Source organism: Antedon bifida, chromosome 9 (genome assembly GCF_963402885.1).
Source record: "Antedon bifida chromosome 9, ecAntBifi1.1, whole genome shotgun sequence".
Classification (NCBI taxonomy): Eukaryota; Metazoa; Echinodermata; class Crinoidea; order Comatulida; family Antedonidae; genus Antedon; species Antedon bifida.
The window spans coordinates 15,337,172-15,358,902 of record NC_136234.1 but is presented as its reverse complement, the minus strand read 5'-3'; the positions used below and the strand labels follow the sequence as shown (position 1 = coordinate 15,358,902).

General features: G+C 33.6%; 2 protein-coding genes and 2 non-coding genes across 7 annotated transcripts in view; 2 read left to right on the top strand and 2 right to left on the bottom strand.

Annotated features, from left to right (window-relative positions):
• Positions 1-14,294, bottom strand: part of LOC144852819 (E3 ubiquitin-protein ligase HECTD1-like) — a 36,396-nt gene extending 22,102 nt beyond the window's left edge. For all 4 annotated transcript variants that reach the window (XR_013614339.1, XM_078710818.1, XM_078710820.1 and 1 more), the window contains exons 1-7: positions 14,140-14,294; positions 13,434-13,631; positions 7,577-7,811; positions 6,351-6,578; positions 3,124-3,399; positions 1,150-1,208; positions 108-325 (exon numbers count right to left, since the gene is read on the bottom strand). Coding sequence is in view for 3 of the 4 variants with exons in the window: in XM_078710818.1 (XP_078566944.1) it covers positions 108-325; positions 1,150-1,208; positions 3,124-3,399; positions 6,351-6,578; positions 7,577-7,811; positions 13,434-13,573 (1,156 nt within the window). In the remaining variant the exon portion in view is untranslated. The remainder of the gene's footprint in view (positions 1-107; positions 326-1,149; positions 1,209-3,123; positions 3,400-6,350; positions 6,579-7,576; positions 7,812-13,433; positions 13,632-14,139) is intronic.
• Positions 14,295-14,712: 418 nt separating this feature from the next.
• LOC144852833 (uncharacterized) lies at positions 14,713-21,722 on the top strand. Its single transcript, XM_078710858.1, has 6 exons — positions 14,713-15,019; positions 17,175-17,279; positions 18,135-18,287; positions 18,978-19,067; positions 20,026-20,160; positions 20,691-21,722. The coding sequence occupies exons 1-6, from the start codon at positions 14,831-14,833 to the stop codon at positions 20,775-20,777; spliced, it is 759 nt and encodes a 252-aa protein (XP_078566984.1). The 5' UTR covers positions 14,713-14,830; the 3' UTR covers positions 20,778-21,722.
• Positions 16,273-16,347, bottom strand: Trnat-agu (transfer RNA threonine (anticodon AGU)). The gene has a single exon. It is a non-coding gene; the product is annotated as a tRNA-Thr (tRNA).
• On the top strand, positions 16,753-16,827 carry Trnat-agu (transfer RNA threonine (anticodon AGU)). Its single transcript has one exon. It is a non-coding gene; the product is annotated as a tRNA-Thr (tRNA).
• Positions 21,723-21,731: the final 9 nt, after the last annotated feature.

Below are 21,731 nucleotides of genomic sequence, written 5' to 3'. Positions count from 1 at the left end.
TGCGATGTGCCCATATATGGACACGATGATGTCATATTACTACTATATTTGGGCATATCACACTAGTTTGATAGTGAGACAGAGCTTAACTAGTTTATATTTCGTACCTCCAGTATCAACAGCATCAATCAAGGCATCAGTATCTTTACTTCGTATACATTCAATAAGTTGGCGATGAGAGCGTTCACCGGAACTGTCAAGTCTTCTCAATCCCGACATGCGGGTTGACCCTCCGATAGTGATACTGGTCTTAGGCAGTGCTTTACGTCCTTCGAACAGCAACACCATTAGCAAATCCACAAGACGCATTGTATCCAAGACACACCTAATCAGAGATACATTACATTTTATTAGTACTGTAAAACCTCTATTAAGACACATTCAGAATCTAAAAAAGTGCCCCTTCAAATAGAAACACCATTAGCAAATCTGTGAGGCGAATTGTATCCAAAACACACCTAATCAGAGATACATTACAGTTTATTAATAGTAATACTGTAGAACTTCAGGACTCAGCAAAGATTCCCTTCAAATAGAAAAATTATTAGCAAATCCACATTGTATCAAAGACACACCTAATCAGAGACACATTACTATTTATTATTATTAGAACCCCTATTAAGGGGACACAACAAATTGTGCCTTTAGGTGTCCCTGAAAAGGGGTTGGCCATATATTACCACATATGTCCCCTTAATAGGGGTGACGTGTTCCGAAGGAGAGTTATACTGTATTTTCAATTTAGGCTAATAGTGAGGAATAGGCTACCCCTAAGGGAGTTGTCTTTTGTCATAAGAAAACATTTTGGAATCTGACAGGATTTGAACCCATTACCCTACTGTAGGATCAGTAGCCAAGCTTCCTAACCACCAAGCTATAAATCCAATCTTTTAAAAACAAATTTCAGCCTGGCCTTTAATTAAAAAGTATTTAGACATTACAATTTTGACAAAAGACAAAACAGGTCTATTAGTAATCCATGTAATATTAAACACTGTCCTAAAAACAATGAAAAATAAAACCAGACAGAGGTTATATTTTTCAAGTCAACTTCTCTGTATATGATACCCTAAGTCTTAGATAAAGAAACATATCATTTAAAACATATTGTTTGAAGTTGATAATTTCTGATATAATTGAACTACCAACCTTTCGTCTCCCTGCAGGGCTTTCTCAATTGCGTTTGGTAACTCAGATCGCAATAAATCCTTTATAAAAATAGTGAAAACATTATTTACTATTCAAATTTACAATACTGTGTAATCTATTTTTCTTTAAAGAAGAATAACTATTGGTTTATATTGGTATAAATATTGAAAATCTTTCTTTATCCATATTTTTGTATCTATATTATACTTTGCCCTTTTTAAAATTATTAATATATAAACTTAGGTGGATCTTCACAAAGTACATTTTAATTTACATTATACCATTTTCACATCTGCATAAATTGTTACAAACTTGTAAAAAGTTGTAAGCAGGTTTGATCTCCCAATATATTATTTAAACCATGAGAAATCGGTGTGTTTTTTCCGGGGTCCCCTGTGAATTCTCTAGAGATTTTCCACAAAATTGTCTTCCCACAATGCAAACCTCATTACAACTTGTTACATTTTTCAGATGTGAAAAGGGTAGAATTCATTTTTTTTTTCAGTTCAAATCTAGTATTTTATTATTTAAAATAATCAGTAAACATTCCAGGATATTTTTAGACTTAAGTAGAAAACAATGGCCTTGATCAAGAATGTGAACAAAGCTAATTCATGAACTTGTACTGTATAAGCAATGTAAACAAAGGGCTTGACCTTCTCAATGAACTTGAAAATAAATTACTCCATGTTTATATTCATAATAAAAATTAAATTTAATATATGAAGGAAAAGAATGCTTAAAATGAACGGTTGACAAATTTAATTTAACATTACGCGAAATTCGACCTCTAATTGCAAATCAGACAAACAGGTCTTTTTTCTATGAACACACCTGACTATATAACTCTTAAATTTAGTAGACAGATTTGCCTATTTGGACTGGATTTATTCTTGAAAAACATAGAGTATATCTCTATGGTAAACATGAAACAAGTGGGTCATTTAATTTATGAAGGAAACCTCTATGATTAAAGCCCCCTTCCCTACGTTTTTTAGATCTAATTTAAGATCACAAACTATATTTAATGTAAAAATAATACTATATGGTCCTATTGCGATAACTTTTTTCGTCTTTAAACGGTTAAAAATGTGAAAAATAAGTCGATTCTAATAATTATAGCGGCCCGCTATAAATCCCAAAATGCATTGCGCGCGGATTGATATTTTTGTTTTTCACCTGTAATTCGCCCAATTTTCGATCGATCGTGAGGCCAAAACAAATGGAAGACTCCTAACTTTTCAGCGAAACTACCGGGTTTTCCCCAATTTGTATCAACGGAGTCTGGCAAAAATAGAAAGACAATTAATGCAGCAACTATACAACGTCAGGTTAGGTATATAGCTAGCGTACGATGTTCGTATGTTACCGATGTTTACTAGCTAGGCCTACAAAACTAAGCCTAGCTAGGCTAGGCCTAAGACCGTCCACGAGAGGTCGATCGCCGCGAGCTACTTAGGTAGTGCATTGTTTCTCACTTTTTATCATAATTTACCATAAAACGTACATTTAAGACAAGGAATGACATGGTTTAAAGTAATATATATGTATTATTTTTACAAAACGTCACAAATTGTAGGGAAGGGGGCTTTAATATGACTGAAATATGACAGTAGAAATACGGCTAGAGACACAACACAAACATTTTATTGTTGATATAAAGTATGCGGCACACCACATATAGTTCTGAAAAATTCTTGAAATTTTAATCAATATATCAATCAATATATACTTTGATCGTTCTCCGGAGTGTGAATACAGAAAAAAAAAAAATAGGTGAATATATTTATGTCATTTTTAGATAAATAAAGAAATGTATTGCATAACAAATGGTTAGTTTTCCTGGGCAAATGGGACTGCAACTTTGACCTATCTATCTGTTTGCACTATCTAACCACTTAATTTGACTAAAAAAGTCCAGTATAGATATGAAGATCCAGAAAATATATAAATAACGCTTAAGTTTATACGTACGTGAGTGACACCCGGCGATCCTCGACAAAGCGTAGACAGCAAACTGATTACGGTCGATATGTTATGATTGCTCTTAGAGTCTGGGGTACTACCAGCTGTCGTCGTTGGTGTGCCGCCCTTGGCAACAAGAGTCTGCGATTTTGGTATTCCACAATTAGATAGGCGCTCCAACAGCTCCTTGGTGAGGCCGTGCTTGGCCAAGGGGGCAGGATCTATACCACGTCGAGTGAATCGGTCAGCAAGTGATGCAAAGCAGCGAAGGGCGCCATCAGAAACCTATCAATGAAAGAAAATAGTTTATATAAAAAAATTATTTTCTTGAAAGAGTTGAGATCCTATTCATTTCTGTATGCATTGTCACTGGTAAAAAGGTTAACAAATATTACAAGATTGTTATCATATCAATAATATAATTTAAGAATATGTCAAAATGGTATAAATACATTTGAAATTATAAAATATATAGATCAGCATTTATACTTCTATATAATTATTTAAACTATTATAATTGTTATAAATACTGTAGGCCTACTGTGGATCATATACAATTGTATTGGATACATGTTTTTATTATTACATATTAATAGTAAAAAAAACTTCATATTCTTATTCTAGCAAATCACAATGTTTTTATTGACACTGTTTTGATATATGGTTCAAGTATTCTCAATAAAAAATATTGACCTAATTTGTGACATTGAACTATGACCCATATCAGCATTGTCACAATAAGCCAGAAAACAAGTAGAGGGGATTCCCTGTTTATATACTGACATACTTCGGTAAACAAAACACTGGAAGTGACAATCCCACTATCAGTGGTACTGTATTACCAGACACAAACGCCATACAGGAAATAATTAAAGACAATTATTACACAGAATCATCCATTCTTTGTTTCTGTTGCATTAACAAAGGAAGCTGATTCCTATTTTTCTTTCTGTTTAGCGCTGATTAAAATCATAACAAACAAAATGCTAATAATAGAAACAATAAGGTTTAAATTAGAGTTGTACTGTCCTGGTGAGTGTTGTATTAAAAAGCATTACACAAAGGAAGTGATGTGGTTTGTAAACACTGTTTCTGTAATAGTAGCACTCGCTACAATACAAATACAGTTCATGTAAAATAATCAAGGCTTGATTTAGTAGTACAGTCAACACTCAATACCGGACACCTTTGGGCTGGCCCAATATCCCTGGTTTTCTAGAAAAAGTCTGGTATTCGGAATTTGTTTTTAATGGTTAAAAACAAATTTGGGACCTTTTGGGCCTCAAGAAAAGTCTGGTTTTGGGGGAGTTTACTGTACTGTAGCCCAATATGTACAGTAACATCTTTTTTGTCCTTCCGATGGGACGTAAAGCCGTTGGTCCTGTGTATAGTTTATGTTCGTACACAATTTACAAGAGTAGGGGATCATCTCCCAGTGTGCTACTCAGCCGTGGAGGGTTTAATCCAAATATCCTCAGATTCCAGTTAAGCTAAGGACTAGTACCTTTTAGTAAAAAATACTTGGGCTAATATAAAAATATGCATTTTGTAATATCACAGTTAAACTCTATGGTGATATACAGGCATTTTTTAAAGTACCCCGATGTTTTTGTTATTCCAAATGATAATCAATTTCAACAGACTGAAAGTAATTTATTTCCTTTGTCTGCAATAAACAAAAAGGATAAGACAATCAATATGTAAGTGTTTTGTTTATCATAGCTGGATTGTTCTTTTGGTTTTTTTTTATTAAAACTATTTCTTTAGTGCACATACTGTAGAGCTTAAGGTTGGGGAGAGGTATAAACAGTAGATATTATATAAATTCAGGATTTTATTATTATTAAATATTAATTACCACTCAATTAAAATATTTATCTTCCAAATTCAAATAAAATATGCTCAAATATCGTTGAATAAAATTAGTTTCTTGTTGGTATACGGTATGATATTAAACATGACTTGCCTAATAGAACTAAATGGACAGTCCAGTATTCAAAGCTCTTCATCTCATGGTCAATGGATATCTAGTCATTTACTTTAATTTCACCTGCTGGTTTTCCAGATCATTTTTAAGTGCTCCCCATCTCATTATGATAACCAGTAAATCAACAATTTATTGGATTTCTCAATTTTGAAAAAAAAAATCACTATTTAAGTAATAAAATTTATGGTTACATGTTTTGTATCAGTAAACTATTAAGGACTCCATCATAGCAACATTATGATTAGTTGATTTTTTAGATTTTAATTTTACTTTAGTTTCTTTTATAACATATAAATCTGTGTTGATCAATTACAGGCTGATCGATTGGAAAACCTGATAGTAACCTCACAATAACAATAACTCAAATAGCTAAAGGTGGTTTATTTTGGTCTTTTTTTGTAATATTTTTTGATGAAGTTTTGATATTATTATGTTGTATTACTATTTTATGATAGTGACAAATAAAGTGTTTACACACATCTGTTTTCCAGAAAATCTGTTATTCTGAATGTGTTTTTAATGTTAGACCTTTTTGGGAATAAAAAAGAAAAATTTGCTTTGCTTTTTGCTTCACGTTTCATTCGTAGTGAGTAATACCCCCTTTACAAATTACATCGCCTAGCAAAACTGTAGCGTTTACACACACACCCAAGTAGACACCATACAAAACACCAGTGTTGATAAAGCTCTGTCTACACTATCAAACTTTATGTGATGTGCCCATATATGGACATGATGATGTCATATCACTACCATATTTTAACATACCACTAGCATATTTAGGGTACATCACACTTTTTTTTGTCAAACAAGTTTGATAGTGTAGACAGAGCTTAAGAGTTTGCTAGATGACAGAAAAGTGGTAATAGGTTAATGAAAGCACTCAGAAACTGAGTGAAGTACTTGGCAAAGCATTGCCACAGAAGGCGCATGTTGATAGTTTGGCCCATGTTAAAAGAATACAAATTTTTCTTTTTTTTATTTGTGAAGTTTTTAATGAACCGATTTTCTTGAATTTCAATAGGCATGTTCAGTAAGTATATACCTATCGAAAAATTCAGAATGATAACTTCAAAATTGTAGGCGCTATTATGCTAACAAACAAACAAAGCAAGTACTATACTTGGTAACAAGTATAGTGATATAAACAAATTCAGAATGATAACATCAAAATTGTAGGTAATTTTGAAGTTAACAAACAAACAAAGCAAGTACTATACTTGGTAACATTAACAAGTGATAAACTTACGTGTCCATCCTCGTGATTCAAAAGAGTGGACAGAGACTGAACACACGTTTCCAGCGAGGTGTCACTCGGCTCCATCTTACCACATAGCCGTGACACGACCGACATGGCAGAATGAAGCGTGTCCTTGTGGATTTGACTACCATTGTCACGGATGAATGACAAAACGCAGTTCAGACCACCTGCTTCAAATACGGACCCCGATTCACGGGTACACATCAGTTCCAACACCTGTAAAAAAACAACAAGGGCAAATAATCAGTCCAATTAAGGGTACACTTTAAGGACCCAACAAGATGTCCCCTTAATAGGGGTGCCTCCTGAATAGTGTTAACAAACATATTGCCTTGTTTCACAAGAAAGTGTCCCCTTAATAGGGTCTCCCAATGGAGGGGTACTGTATTAAACCTGTTTTTACAGTAGTTCCCGTTTTAAATTAATTTTTATATGATTTCCTTTTCATTAGAGTATTTTCAAACATTGATTATACAGCATGGTACATTTCATTTTATAGTGATATGACATCATCATTTCCACATATGGGCACACCACATTTTTTTTGCTATATAAACTTAAAGTTTGATTGTAATGTAGACAAGGCTTAAGACAATATGTTGATTTATGCATTATAAATTCACATTTCCTTCAAATACAATCATGTACGTACTGTATGTATTGCAGTGTAATAGAACATCCCATTGTAAAATTAATTATGTATTGTGTATGATAAATGACTTTAACACTGCAGGTGCGTAGACAGAACGGGTTTAATTACTTCTTTGCTGATTAAACAGTTGAATAATCATCGACAGACATATAAAACCAATTTTATTCAACATTACAGTATATTGACATATTATTCAAATATAATTTATATTGTTACTATATTATAATATTTGCGTGGATATTTCTAACTGAACATTACTGTACTGTATAGAACCGAGTATAATTCTTTCAAGAGTATTCTGTAATCCCACCGGCAAATTTGTGTTTGTTCTCAGACATGATGCTACAGTATACAGTACAGTCAATTTTCCCAATACTGAACTATCTGAAAATTAGAAACTCTCCTAATACCAGACTTTTTTTGAATACCAAGATGTTCTAAATTTCTTGTTACTATTAAAAACACATTCCGAAAACCAAACTTTCTGGAAAACCATTAGGCAGGCCCAAACGTGTCCGGTATTGGGAGAGTTGACTGAAATATCATATTGTTTTTACTGTACCTTAATACACTGCTCAGACAAGTCTCTACTTGTCCTCGAAGATAGCTCAGCGACAACCAAACGATTACAGATGGCTTTAACAGCGCCATCTACTGCGATGATACGTCGGGTGCACTCTGCGGAAACATCCAGGTAGTAGGTGATGGCGCGTGCAGTTACTTCAAGAACGTTATCTGGGGCTTGTTCATCCAAAAATATCCTGCACAGAGCCGGGAGAAACGTTCGTGGTGGACAACTGTAGATGAGAAAAAAAAAATATTATACAGGATACAAAAGAAGACTCTCATAAATCAGGTATTTTAAGGCGACGTTCCGCAAACTATGAGCCGTGACCAAAATTCAGAATTTTTGGAGAGCCGCAGGGTGGCTGGAGAAATTGATTTAGTTGAGTACAGTAAGCGCCTGTATTTTAGCCATATGCAGCTTACGACAAACAGCGAAGTGTCTAGATTTATAAAAAGTTTGCGGAACGATGTATTAAGGGTACCAGAATACTCACAGACAAAGTACAACAAGAACATAGACATTTCCATAGAGAACGAACGTCAATACTTGGACTATACCCGAGGATATGCCTGTTTGTGAAATCAGACATAAAGTAGGTGGTGGGATTAGACCCGAAGTAGCATTATACAGTACACAAGAATATCGGAACATACAATAGTCAAACAATTTCAGAATCAACCTTTTCTACTGAATGCCAGTGTTGTTTAGTAGAAGTATCTCTTAAGTTTATATTTTCATTAAGCATATTCAGCTTGGAAGTTTATTCAAATTCCAAGGAATAAATCACCATACAGTAGGCTTATTTATGACATTCTCAGCATAGCATGTCAATATTGTGACAATAAAAGGTGAAAATAAAAATCATTTTTATTAATTGTAGGCCTACTACAGTATAACTATAGTAAACTATATATAGTAAACTAAGTCTAATATTAATTAATAATTAATATTTCCATACAAAATTTAAATTTGTAAAAAGATATGTTTTAATTTAAAAAAAAATCATGTACAGTGCTTCTAAAATTATTGAAATTTTTAGTGGTATGTGTTTCACTGTATAGTGGTTTTGTGCATCTTTTATTCATTCATTAAATACAGCAGTAAACCTTATTATACTATAGCTATACTGTATAGAAATCCAATATTTTAAAAACAAACAATTATTTTTGCAGCAATTTTTTAGTATAATAATTACATTATCTAAAAATAAATTGAATATAAAATAAACAGCCAATGTACAGTAATTGTTTTTATTCCTTACTGTATTTCTATTGCCATCTATTCAAGACTGGGTAGTATTCTAAATATTTAGATTGAATTGAACGAAGACTAAAAATAGTGTGCAACATACATCAGTTTGATTATGATTATTTGTTTCTCGTAGTACTGTCCGCGAGTACTGTAAATATTTAGATTAAAAGACATTTTAAATTGTATGAGTTGCAACATCAGTTTATTATTTATAATATTCGTATTGTCCGTGAGTAGTATTCATTGATTAAATGAACGATGCTGATTAGAATTCATCTTGTTAATCTAGCAGCTTATGTTGTCATGCAGCACCATCTGATGATAGGAAGCCAGAATGAGTAGTATAACTATGACATTTTAAACTCAACATTGTGAGCTGCTTTTACTAAGAATAGAAAACCAACAAACCTGAGATTGACCCTGCTTTGTTATTCAGTCTGGCCATTTACAATTCTATAAAATGTAATCATTCTACTATTGCACAACTGTACATTTAATTGTATTCCTACTATAGAAATTAGAATACAGACAGTTACCATGAATTTGTTAAAACTTTCTATTCTAAATATTTACTGTAAAAGGGTAAGTCTTTAATTAAAATAAACCCGTGCAAGCTGTTCCAGAGATTTAAAATAATAACCTGTTTTTTTGTCACGATCAGCTTGATGATTGCATATTTCTCAAAGGTCTAAATTTATTAATAATAAAATACTTTTTTTTGTTTCTTTGCCAATGTCTTCAGCTCTCTCCTTAGATCATTCTTAGGAGCGTCAGTGGGTGATCACGCTTCTTTTAAGTTATTAGGGACTTTACGAAACACGATGGTTACACTAGGGGAGGACAACGAATATCCTGTGTTTGCTAGAGCGTAAAATCATAAACAGTCAACATTGCCGTTTTATTAGTTACGCACCCTTGCGCGAAGACGACGGCCAGCAGTTCAATTATTATTTATTAGAGTTTTTAAAATTCCATGTTTAAGTGTAATTTGAACTATATATTTAAGGTTATATATACATTATTTCTAGTTGTTATCGTCCTAAAAAAGTTAAGATGATGGAATTTCACGCTAATCTCCGCCCACTTTGTTAAAGCTCATGCATAAATTATTATTCATGAGCACCGTCCTGTGGCTTCCCGTCGTGTTTCGTAAAGTCCCTATTAATATTAGCAAGGAGGCCATTGTGACCGTATGTCTCAAATAATGTTTGGGTGATAAAACAATGACTGGATGATTTTCTGCGAAGCCTGATTTAACGATACATGACATTTTGAACATGTAGCATTAAATTATAAACTGTAAGATTGACTGCATTTAACATGGATAGAGATTTAAACAAAATGTAAACATAGTACTGTAGTTTGTGATAAATAACAGGATACCCTGACATTGGCCTACTGTAGGCTATTTCTTTTCAAGGATAGTAACAATTAAACCTGAACTTATTAAAAATCATTCTACAAATTAAATATATCTTTTGTATTCTACAATACCGTATAGTCAATTTCATAAAATTTAATTATTCTATAAAATGAATTAATATCCTTGACTTTTAATTGTTATTTGTATAATTGCTGTGCATGCAACTGTACACGTTTAATTGCTTTGTTTTAAACAACATTGGAAAGCCTGGTTCATTTAAAATAAAAATTATATTATTGGACAATTTTTACTGCAAAAATATTGATATTGCAATGTATTTTAATTTATAATATGAAAGATATATTGTCCTTCTGAAAAAATAATTTTTTCTTTTGGCTGAATATGCCGTTTTAATATCCCGAAAAAAATTTAAAGCAAATAATTGTCACATTGTTTATCACTTGTTAGACAATGAATTTTTTGTTAAATTTAACTGTTTAATGTCTTTTTATACTGTAAGTGAAATCATTGTTTTTTTTCTAGTTTTTTCTTATGGAAGTTAATAATTTCATTAAAACTGCAAAATGACCTATAACTATTTAAAGTCTGACTTTAAAAATCTTTATTTTTTATGATTTTGGGAGGACAATACATCTACATTTAAATATAAATAATAATTTCAAACCCAGAGATACTGTACACTTTTAAAAAATGTCTTCCTTATACTAATAACAAATGACACATTTGAGACCATCACTTGTTATGATGAGCACTTAATTTATGACTCAGAAGTCATTAACAGTTGTTGATAAGTCATGTGCATAAGAAACAATGGCTGTAAATATGAACGATCGCAAGTATGGACGCTGCTGTTGTGAATACACTTAATAGTGTGTTGCCAAAAATGTATAAACTACAGTGATACTTGTACAGTCAACTCTCCCATACCGGACACCTTTGGGCTGGCCAAATATGTCTGGTTTTCCATTAAGTCTGGTATTTGGAATGTGTTTTTAATGGTAAAAATGAATTTGGGACATTTTGAACCTTGAGAAAAGTCTGGTATTGGAAGAGTTTCTGGTTTTCAGAGAGTGCGGTATTGGGAGAGAGTCGACTGTATATGCTTTTAAACTATTTTTGGCATTGGTGTTCCCCAGATTGAGATGCTCGTACTAAAAAAAACCATGCTAGTAATAACTTTCTGTTATAAGCGATAATATAATAGTGAGAGGTTTCATTTAGGGACACTGACATACTGTAAGATGGAGATGGTAATTTGACAGAACACTTCCTACACTTTCAAATCATCACTTACTGTATCATCAGTATGTACACTATTACCGTCTTTTTTATTATAAAATACTACTTTTTGGAAGAGGATGTTATTCAAATTAAAACTGGAATTAATTATTAGTTAATTTTTTCATTAATATTATTATATTTTACAAAACTGTTCCAAAGTTATAACAAAACTGTGATATTACTATATTCTCAATATTTAAAAAACAATTAGCATGATACTTATAAAATATGCGTATACAGTACAAAAAGACTCTAAAGCTCTGTCTACACTATCAAACTAGTTTCACAAAAAAAGTGTGATATGCCCAAATATGGTAGTGATATAATGTCACATTTTTGTGTCACATAAAGTTTGATAGTGTACAGTAGACAGAGCTTAAAGCTTTGTCTACACTATCAAATTTTATGTGACAAATCATATCACTACCACATTTGGACATATCACTACCATATTTAGACATATCACTACCATATCACATCACATTTTTTGTCAAACTAGTTTGATAGTGTAGACAGAGCTTTAGAATAGAAAATAACAAGTTTGACAATAAACATACATAGAATAAGGACAAATTAAGGAAGAACATGAAAAATGTGGGTACTATATAATTTAGTAAATGAATGAAAATCTTTGTTTAATTTACTGGATTATAAAAGTGTATCTATATTTAAAAACAATGTACCGTACCTGTATCTACTGTACCAGGTGGTTTCCCCCTCTTTTGTCTATTTATTTAACCACTAATACAAAACCTTTGACAACAATTGTTTTATGTGGCCTACTACTACTGTATTGTGATGTACAATACAGCTTTCACTCAATCGTATTGTTATGTAAAATAAGTAACTGTGTTTACCCAGACTGTCATAAACTATGTTACTTTAAGTACGTTAGTCTGAACACAGCACAATTACTGTATACCATGGGTTCACACATAGCTAGTGTACTGAACTAATAGGAGCAGGGCTAAACTTTCACTACCTAACTATAATAATTATTCAATAATTTGTATCCTTGTACTGTAGGTGTATTTTTAAGCACAATTGTACCATGGATTCACACATAGCTAGTGTAAATAGGAATATTATGCTGAACTAATAGGAAACTTTTACTACCTAACTATAATCAGGGAGTTGTAATTATTATTAATAATTATTAAATAATTTGTATCCTTGTACTGTAGGTGTATTTTTATTTATTTACATTGCACTATCAATGTCACATTACTGACATCACAAGTGAATCACACATGAATAAATGAAAAGCGTACAGCTGCATTGACAAAAGAAGGTTTATATAATATAATGTAAAATTTCAACAATCAAAATGGGGAAGAAGCAGGTCCAAGGTACAACAACCTAAATAATTCTGGTTCACACTGTAAAGCTTTGTTCTGTTGTACATACACAAAAGGACAAAACCAGGACAAAGCAAAGCCCTTAATAAGCAGACAGTGATTTTATCTTTTCAATACAGGGTTTCCAGTAAAGCTTAAAATGTAATGTGTTTACTTCAATATCATTTTACATGCAAATTATTCCATATTGGTGGTGGGATTAATGCTGAGCCAGTATACTGAGTAGAACATCTTCTTTTGGATACTTTAAGAGACATCCCAATTATGGTCTTGAGAAACAAACAAGCGGAAATGTACATTTTAACGCTGTAACAGCCAACCACTATTCAGGGGACACCCTTATTAAAGGTACCCTTTGTTAGGTCCAGAAGCGGTCCCCTTAAAAGGGATTCTATTGTACTGTAGTTGAATAACTGTGATTTAATAATAATAAATAATATTGATCAAATTCAGTACATAATAATTATTATGACATGTGTAAAGAAAAAAAGGCCCGACCAGAATTTGGATTGAAAAAAAAACATGCGAGTCATAAGAGGGGGGGGGGGGAGGGGGAAGGGAACAGTACTGTACGTACCTTTCGAAGCAGCGATCCACATTGTCCGACATTAGCAGAAGCATACAAAGCTGTTCCAATGCAATAAGTTGCATGTCCCGCTCCTCTCCCTGGCCCATCTGTAGCCATTCTAGTAACGTTTCAGGGTCCACGTCAGCCATCTTAGCCTACACCTCAAAATAATGGCAATCCCTCCTACACGACTCAATCAGTTTCAAACTGTGATTTTTGTAAACAAATTAAAAACATTAAATGCAATATACAGTATTTTCTAATATTTATTGACACAGAACAGTACATAATAATGTTATAATAAATAACAATCATTAAATATCTTCTCTCTATTGTTTTCTTATACAAATAAATAGTAAATACAAAATATAAATTTAGACAGTATGACAACTTAAAAAAAGACATCGGGCTCCTTTACTTATAATATTATAGATACTTTTTAATTCTACAACAAATAGTCCCATTTGAAAATAAACAAATGCATTTTTGTCTAAGGATAGGCCGTGCCCATACTATAGGCATCCCTAGTAACGTACCTAGTAAAGTCGTCGAGTACATTCCTCTAGTAGGCTAATTTAGACTCATCTAGCTAGCCTATACTATCAGTCTCTAGGCTACGCTTAGCTGCTAGGTTAGGCCTAGCTAGAGAGAACACATTCAATTATCTATTCTATAGCCTAGTACTTACAAAATCAAACAATAATTTATACAATACCTTTTTAAATAACTAATAATTTATCTATTATATCCGTGTATAAATAATGGATTAAATATACTCGACAGTATGATATTTTAAAGCTCAAGATTAACTTTCTTTAGCTAGGCCATCATAACACAACAAAACATCACAGTTTCCATCCATTCACACAATCAGCACTCTCAGAAGCCGATCTCGCGCACTCTCACAGCAGCAGCAATCTCGCTGGGGGAAAAGGAAATCCAATTCCACCACACGCCCTCTATAATAATTTAAAACCCACAGGATCGTAGAAACTAAAGAGGGGGCTAGATTGAAATTCTAATCATATATGGCTCTGATTCTAATACGTCACAACAAAAGAACGGTTTCTCTATTTCTTTGTACACAAACTATAATCTCTGATGTGACCAATGAAAAGCTACAGTTATAGTCGTCAAGTCAACAAATAGAATAGTTAAAATATATAACAAACAAAGTTGGTATGCGCTAAGCAAACATAATGCGCATTGTTCGTTAACGACTTTGTTATTGTCAATAGGTAATATGTTACATGCTTAAATAAACGGTTCGATGCGTCAGAGTAGACAATCTGCCTTAATGATAGTAAACACAGTAGTCTATTGAAACCTCTGTCGTCAACTAGTAACAGGCCTAATAATTATTATCATATATAATATACACAGTTTTTCGGTCAATTTTCGCAAAAATGGAGAGCATATCTAGTGGGGAAGGGGGACACACAGAAACCAGAAGCGAGAGCACATCACAATTTGTTCTTATACTGAAAGAAAAAGAGGCAATAAGCACACAGCTTGCTGAAAAAGAAAAGGAAATAACTAGTACTAGAAGCAGAAATTATGGTTTAATGCAACAGATTGACAAATTGGAAAAAGAGGTAGGTTTGGTGACACTCGCACTGTCAATTCACGAACCGTCTAAATTGACCGACCTTTCTTTGTAGAGTACACTATGTACACAAACACGAATGTTGTAACACATTCAATATTATTGTCTGAATGTTTACACGGTGGAACTATTCGACAGATAATTGAAACACTCATAATTATGTGCGTCGTCGTCGTTGTGCCGAACTAGATGAGCTACGACGAGGCGAGATTTCTCTGACCCGTATACTAAATTAACTAAATCATTCATATTTTTAGCTCTTTTTCCATTACAGCCTTGAGTTCATTCGAAAATTATTGTATGGCCTATGTCTATATTTAGTATAATGCCTACTCCATTCGATTAAAATAAATACATCTATGATGCACGTTATACTATACTTATAGACAAAGCGCTTTTCCAAAAAAAAAGACGACCAAAGTTAATGGTCTCTCTTACGCAAAGGCAATGTTAACTTCAGTCAATGCCGGCTGATGTTCTCAATTGAGAACGGCTAACCAAACAAGAAGAAGAAAAGGACTGATAATATAAGAAGCATTTATTATCAATAAAAGTTTGAATTGATTTCACTCAAAGAATATTGAACATGTTATCATGTTAAATTGTAACCAATATTTGAATGAAAACATAAATTAATCAGACATTATTACTGACAAATTATTTGGTTGGTATAAACATAACCTATAGTTGCTATCGTTATTATCGTATTTGCGATTGGCCCTACTTATTATTCAAATATTTAAGCGAATAGATGCAGGTTACCGATAATAAAGACATTGGTTTTTCAATGGATAGAAATGAAAAGGACAACACAATATAAAAGCTCAGTGGGGGTTGTAAAGAAAACTTTACTGTATAAAAATAGGTTACGCCTTAATAAGCAACATGGGTTGGACAGGTCCGACTGCCTTAAGAAGGCGGGCGGGGGAGGGGGATTTGTTGCATGATAGACAACTAATGAAAGTAGTTTTTTTTTTGTCTTATATGGGTTCATCCCACTTTTATTTCCATCATGTAACTTTTTATATAAATACCGTCATTTATACATAGTTTTTCTAACATTATATTTTGTTTATCATTATCATTTTTACATACATGATTTTGTTGTTCTTCCAGTATCATTATTTACCATAATTTGTATGATTTTTATACATATCTTAATTAGATGTTTTTGCCCTACTCTGACGTAATTTGTACTTTATACTAAGTACATTTGAGAATACTTGCGAAAAGATTCGCAAGTAGTTCTCGGGTGGGACTCGAACCCACGACCTCCAGATCACTAGCCTGGCGTTCATACCTCTAGACCACCGAGCTTGCGCTGATGGCTAGTGGCTAGATTCGAGCCCAAGTAAGCAGCGGGTACTGCACCAACAGGATTGTAATTGTAGTTTTTTGCGTCAGGGAGTTGAGTAATTAGATGTTTTTGCCCTACTCTGACGTAATTTGTACTTTATACTAAGTACATTTGAGAATACTTGCGAAAAGATTTGCAAGTAGTTCTCGGGTGGGACTCGAACCCACGAACCCACCCGAGAACTACTTGCGAATCTTTTCGCAAGTATTCTCAAATGTACTTAGTATAAAGTACAAATTACGTCAGAGTAGGGCAAAAACATCTAATTACTCAACTCCCTGACGCAAAAAACTACAATTACAATCCTGTTGGTGCAGTACCCGCTGCTTACTTGGGCTCGAATCTAGCCACTAGCCATCAGCGCAAGCTCGGTGGTCTAGAGGTATGAACGCCAGGCTAGTGATCTGGAGGTCGTGGGTTCGAGTCCCACCCGAGAACTACTTGCGAATCTTTTCGCAAGTATTCTCAAATGTACTTAGTATAAAGTACAAATTACGTCAGAGTAGGGCAAAAACATCTAATTACTCAACTCCCTGACGCAAAAACTACAATTACAATCCTATACATATCTTCTTTTAATATATTTCCAAAACCTGTTAGTTCTTATACATATTTTCTACATATATTATTTTGTTTATACATACATTATCATTAAACCAAATTTATGTTCAATAATCTATTTATAAACTTTGACTTTTTTTTAAATTTTTAACAATTTTATCATTTTAAATGAAAATAGTTCATAACAAAATAATATTAATATTTCCTTTTTTAATTACGAATTTAGCTAGCGAGTATCAAAGAAGAAAGAAAAGCAGAAAAAGAAAAGATGAAAGCAGCACAACAAGCCGCAAACCCTGAGCAGCAACAAACAAACGGATCGCCAAACATGGTAAAGAAATCCTTCACAATCCATCGTGTTTATTTATTTATTTATTCAATTTTCTGCCATATACAAAAGAAGACAAAACAAATATAAAAGGCAAGGAAAGACCAAACAGGTGCTAAACACCTATGCTGGTCAACCCAGAACAGAGCACAGAAATAAACCAACAAAATATTTAAAAAATACGTTCAATTAAAGCATCTACAAGAAAGCGATCAAGTACACACATTTTCAATATCAAAATTATTTAAAAAATAAATATTGAGATAATTTAATAATTTGGTTTGATGAATTAATCTATTTTTTTTATGAAGTAGGCCCATTAGTAGGCCTAGTATATAAATGTGCTGCGTCCAGTTTAGTTTTATTTCAAGCCTAGATAGTGTTACATGGTATTTAAATATATTCCGTATTCACAAATATGTTTTGACCAATATTGCGAGCTTGAACAAAATACTAAGGTTGCGGAGAAATAACCTAGATCCGGGTGAAGTGGTGGTGATAAAAACAAATAAGAATTAAGTAAATATTTAACTTCTATAGCATTGCACTGCATTCCCAACCACTAACATGAAAATTCTTCTTATTTCATTATAAGTAGGCCTATGTGACCCTTACCATCGCAGCTATCACAAATAAACAAAAATATAAAAACTGTATATTATAAAACTATTTACGGCATAAAAAAAACACAAAAATGGTTGAATGATGTGGAAAATGTCCAGCCTTGTCGAGAGAAGTAGACAATGTCGCCAGAACCTCGACAATTCATAGATAGCTGCAGAAAGATGAAGGCAGTTTGTTCTACATTTTAGGCGTTTTTAATAGTTATTTGAAAATTATTTATTATTATGTTTACAGAAGAAAAAGCACACCAGACCAAAGACATCAAGACATGCGCATACTAGAAAAACACCGAGAAAAGGTGCAACAAGTAAAGCAAATTTAAAGAGCGCCACCAAAGAGACTGAAGCCGCTACAGCACCAACCAAAGACACGTACACGTATTATAAGGTAAAGCGTGGTTCCCACTAGCGACGCAACGCAAGGACGTAACGCAACGCAAGTGAATTGACCAATCACAAGCGATGGCTTATTCGCTTGTGATTGCTAACTGTCTATAACTTCGCTTGTCATTGGTGAAAACGCTTGCGTTGCGTTTACGTCCTTGCGTTACGTTCTAGTGGGAACCAAGCTTTAAGGGCCTATGTAATAATTACATCTTTGGTTTATATAATGGATGCCAACTTGAATACATCCCACTGGAGACGCAACGTAGGGACGTACAACGCAAACGAGTTGACCAATGACAAGCCACTGTTGGAATAATCCATCGCGTGTGATTGGTCAAATCACTTACGTTGCGTTACGTCCTTGCGTTGCGTCGCTAGTGGGAACCAAACTTAAGTAATAAATACTACAGTAGAACTCCTTTCGTTCGGACACCCTTATCATGGAACATGACCCCATTAAAAGGAGGGGGTGGGGGATAAGTTGTTGGGTGTCTAGCTGTTCTAAGGCCTATAAATACACTTCTATATATGATATATGTAGGCCTAACCAAACATATTTTTCAACTCAAGTTTACTGTACAACAAAATATCATGAAGTGATGACACATCCGTCCCCACCTTCTTAAAAAAACATTCGTAAACCATGTATTATTGATTTTTGTTGTTATAACATTCTTATTTCTAATAATAGGAAATAGCCGAAAAATATCCTATGCTTCGGCTGTCAGTTCTGCTTGCTGCTGAAGCGAAGTTCATTGAAGCAGATGTCAACAATGACGGGGTAAGAACATCATAGGCCCAAGCCCACGTGGTCAATAATGTAATTTTTAAACCCCGGAGTCACCCTTTAATTAACCAAGTTATCTGTATGCATGCAGGAACATCTCCCTGATGCATGGATGCACGATTAAAAAATAAAATAAAATTCGACCAAGTGAATCCGATGAACCGACGTTACTGAACCTTAAAGAAACAAACATTTCCACTGGTCACCTCAAATGCACACCGCCTGATTAATCCGAACGCGTTAGCCTATTATAGGCCTATATACTCTTTTGTGCCAAATGGGTTGTGACGTCAAGGATGAATAACCCCATCACCCATCCCCTTCCTGTAAAGGATATCTTGACAGATAGAAAGCTATAGGCCTACTTTTAAACACATTGACGTTGATTTATTTCCACATCGGTTAAAAGATTCGATTCATAATTTAATATATAATACTTCGAATGTAATCGTTTTAGTCAGGTAGAGTGGATGATAACTGCTTGCAACTGTTAGGCTTTTAGATGCATGGATTATTGATGTTTGTGAGTAAAACAGGTTGAGACTACCCATACCGATGAGTGCCAACCAACTAGTTTATGGATCCTTCCTCTTGTAGTTGTTTCTAACTGTTCTATAGTACGATGGGGTGTACACTAATAGTATTTTTTTTAAATCTATTTTTTATATTGACAAAAAAACTGGAGATAAAACGGTATTGTCCATTTTATATGACTCAGTTATTGCCACTTACAGTGGTAGTTATAAATACACCGGTACATTATACATTTTTTACAAGCTAAGGAAAGAAATAATACTGTAAAATATATTGTATGTTTTTATATTTGTTATATCATTCAATTATTCAGCTGTCAATCTCCCCTTGTGTTTCATTGAATATGGCAAGCCAAGTCCGCCAAAAATCCTCGTGTTCAACCTCTTAATTTAATTAAAAATATGTTAATCTTTCACAGACGATAGATGCAGAGGAATTGGATCAGATTCTGGACAACAGCGGAATGTTGTTTACAAAGCAGCAAGTACGAAATATTGTGAAAGAGATCGATGCCGATGATTCAAATTCTTTAGACTTTATCGAATGTCTTGCGGTAAGTATAGCCAATAAAACAAAGACCCATTTACACAGACGAGCGGTAAAACGGTAAGCGGAAAACCGCGTAGCTTGTCCTATGTAGAATATGTACTAAATATCATGAGCGGAAATCGTCCGTCCGCTCGCTCCGCGTTGTGTGAATAACATTGATTCTATATTGTTATTACCGTTACTGTTCGTCTGTGTAAATTGGCATTAAGGCAATACGATCAATGAGGATTTCCCCCAAAACATTTTCATTGATTCATCAGTATCATCAAGGCAATCTAACAAACGTATAATAATAGAGTAGCATTAAAAGCATTATTATGGTCACATTTTGGAAGAAGGACTTATAAGTATTTTAGTAGCCTACACACTGACATGACATGTTTTAAGTGAAATAACAATTTTAGGCCGCAGTAAACAATGCTTTGTGAGCCTAGGCTTAAAATGGTTTATCTAGACGTTAATGAATGACGATAGATACATATTAATTAAAAAACTTTTATATTTAAAATTTAAAAATTATTTTTGTTTTAATAGGTTATTGACAGATTACACCAGAACAAGAAGACTGCATTACCAACGTCTCTGGAGCAGAGCAAAAGCACAGTGTGTTCTATCCAATAAGACTGAACGATATTATTACACGACTGATTTTGTTTTTGCTGCTGTCGGTTCTGCAAGGAGGGACATTGATGTTAACGCGTAGACCTCTACGTACGTATCCGGAACCGTAAATCACGCACCTTACTACGTGTCGTCACGGTTTGACTGACCACGAAATAACCTAAATTAAGCTCTCTGTTTGTTGAGGACATCAATATATCGAATAAAGAACGTATAATGTAAAGTTTTAACAATGAGCCTATATGAGCTAGAAACAATTCATTAATTCATGATGTAATGCATCGACGTAGGCGCAACAAGCAATGACCAATGACAAACTACAGTTCGAATAGTCAATCGCGTCGTCGATTGGCTAAATTAAGCTTGGTTCCCACTAGGACTCAACGTAAGGACGTAGACGCAACGCAAGCGAGTTGACCAATGTCAAGCGCCAGTTCGAATAATCCATCGCTTGTGATTGGTTAAATCCCTTACGTTGCGTCTACGTCCTTACGTTGCGTTCTAGTGGGAACCACGCTTTACGTAAACGGTTGCGTTGAGTCCAAGTGGCAGGCATGGATTTTGCTTGGAGAATCATTTCAAATGAATTAATTTAAATAATATATATCTAACAAGAAATAATCATAATGTTTTCTTTAGCCGATAAAACCAACGCCCATCAATTTGAAAACGTATAAAAAGGCGTGGTTGACCAGATTAAAACAAAGTATTTAAGTGTGTTTCTGAAATGTACGTTATACATCATTGGTTCAATAGTTTTATACGTCATAGATCGCCAGTTTAAAAATAAAGAATAAAATAAAGTATATTATTGTTACACCATGTAAAGCCTATTTCACATTCTGGTATAAAAATGTTTCTTGGATAGGCCTAATTCTTTTAGAAAAAAAAAAAAATTATTATTATGTAATATATTTCCGGCGACATGATTATTGTAATGTTGACAGAGCATGA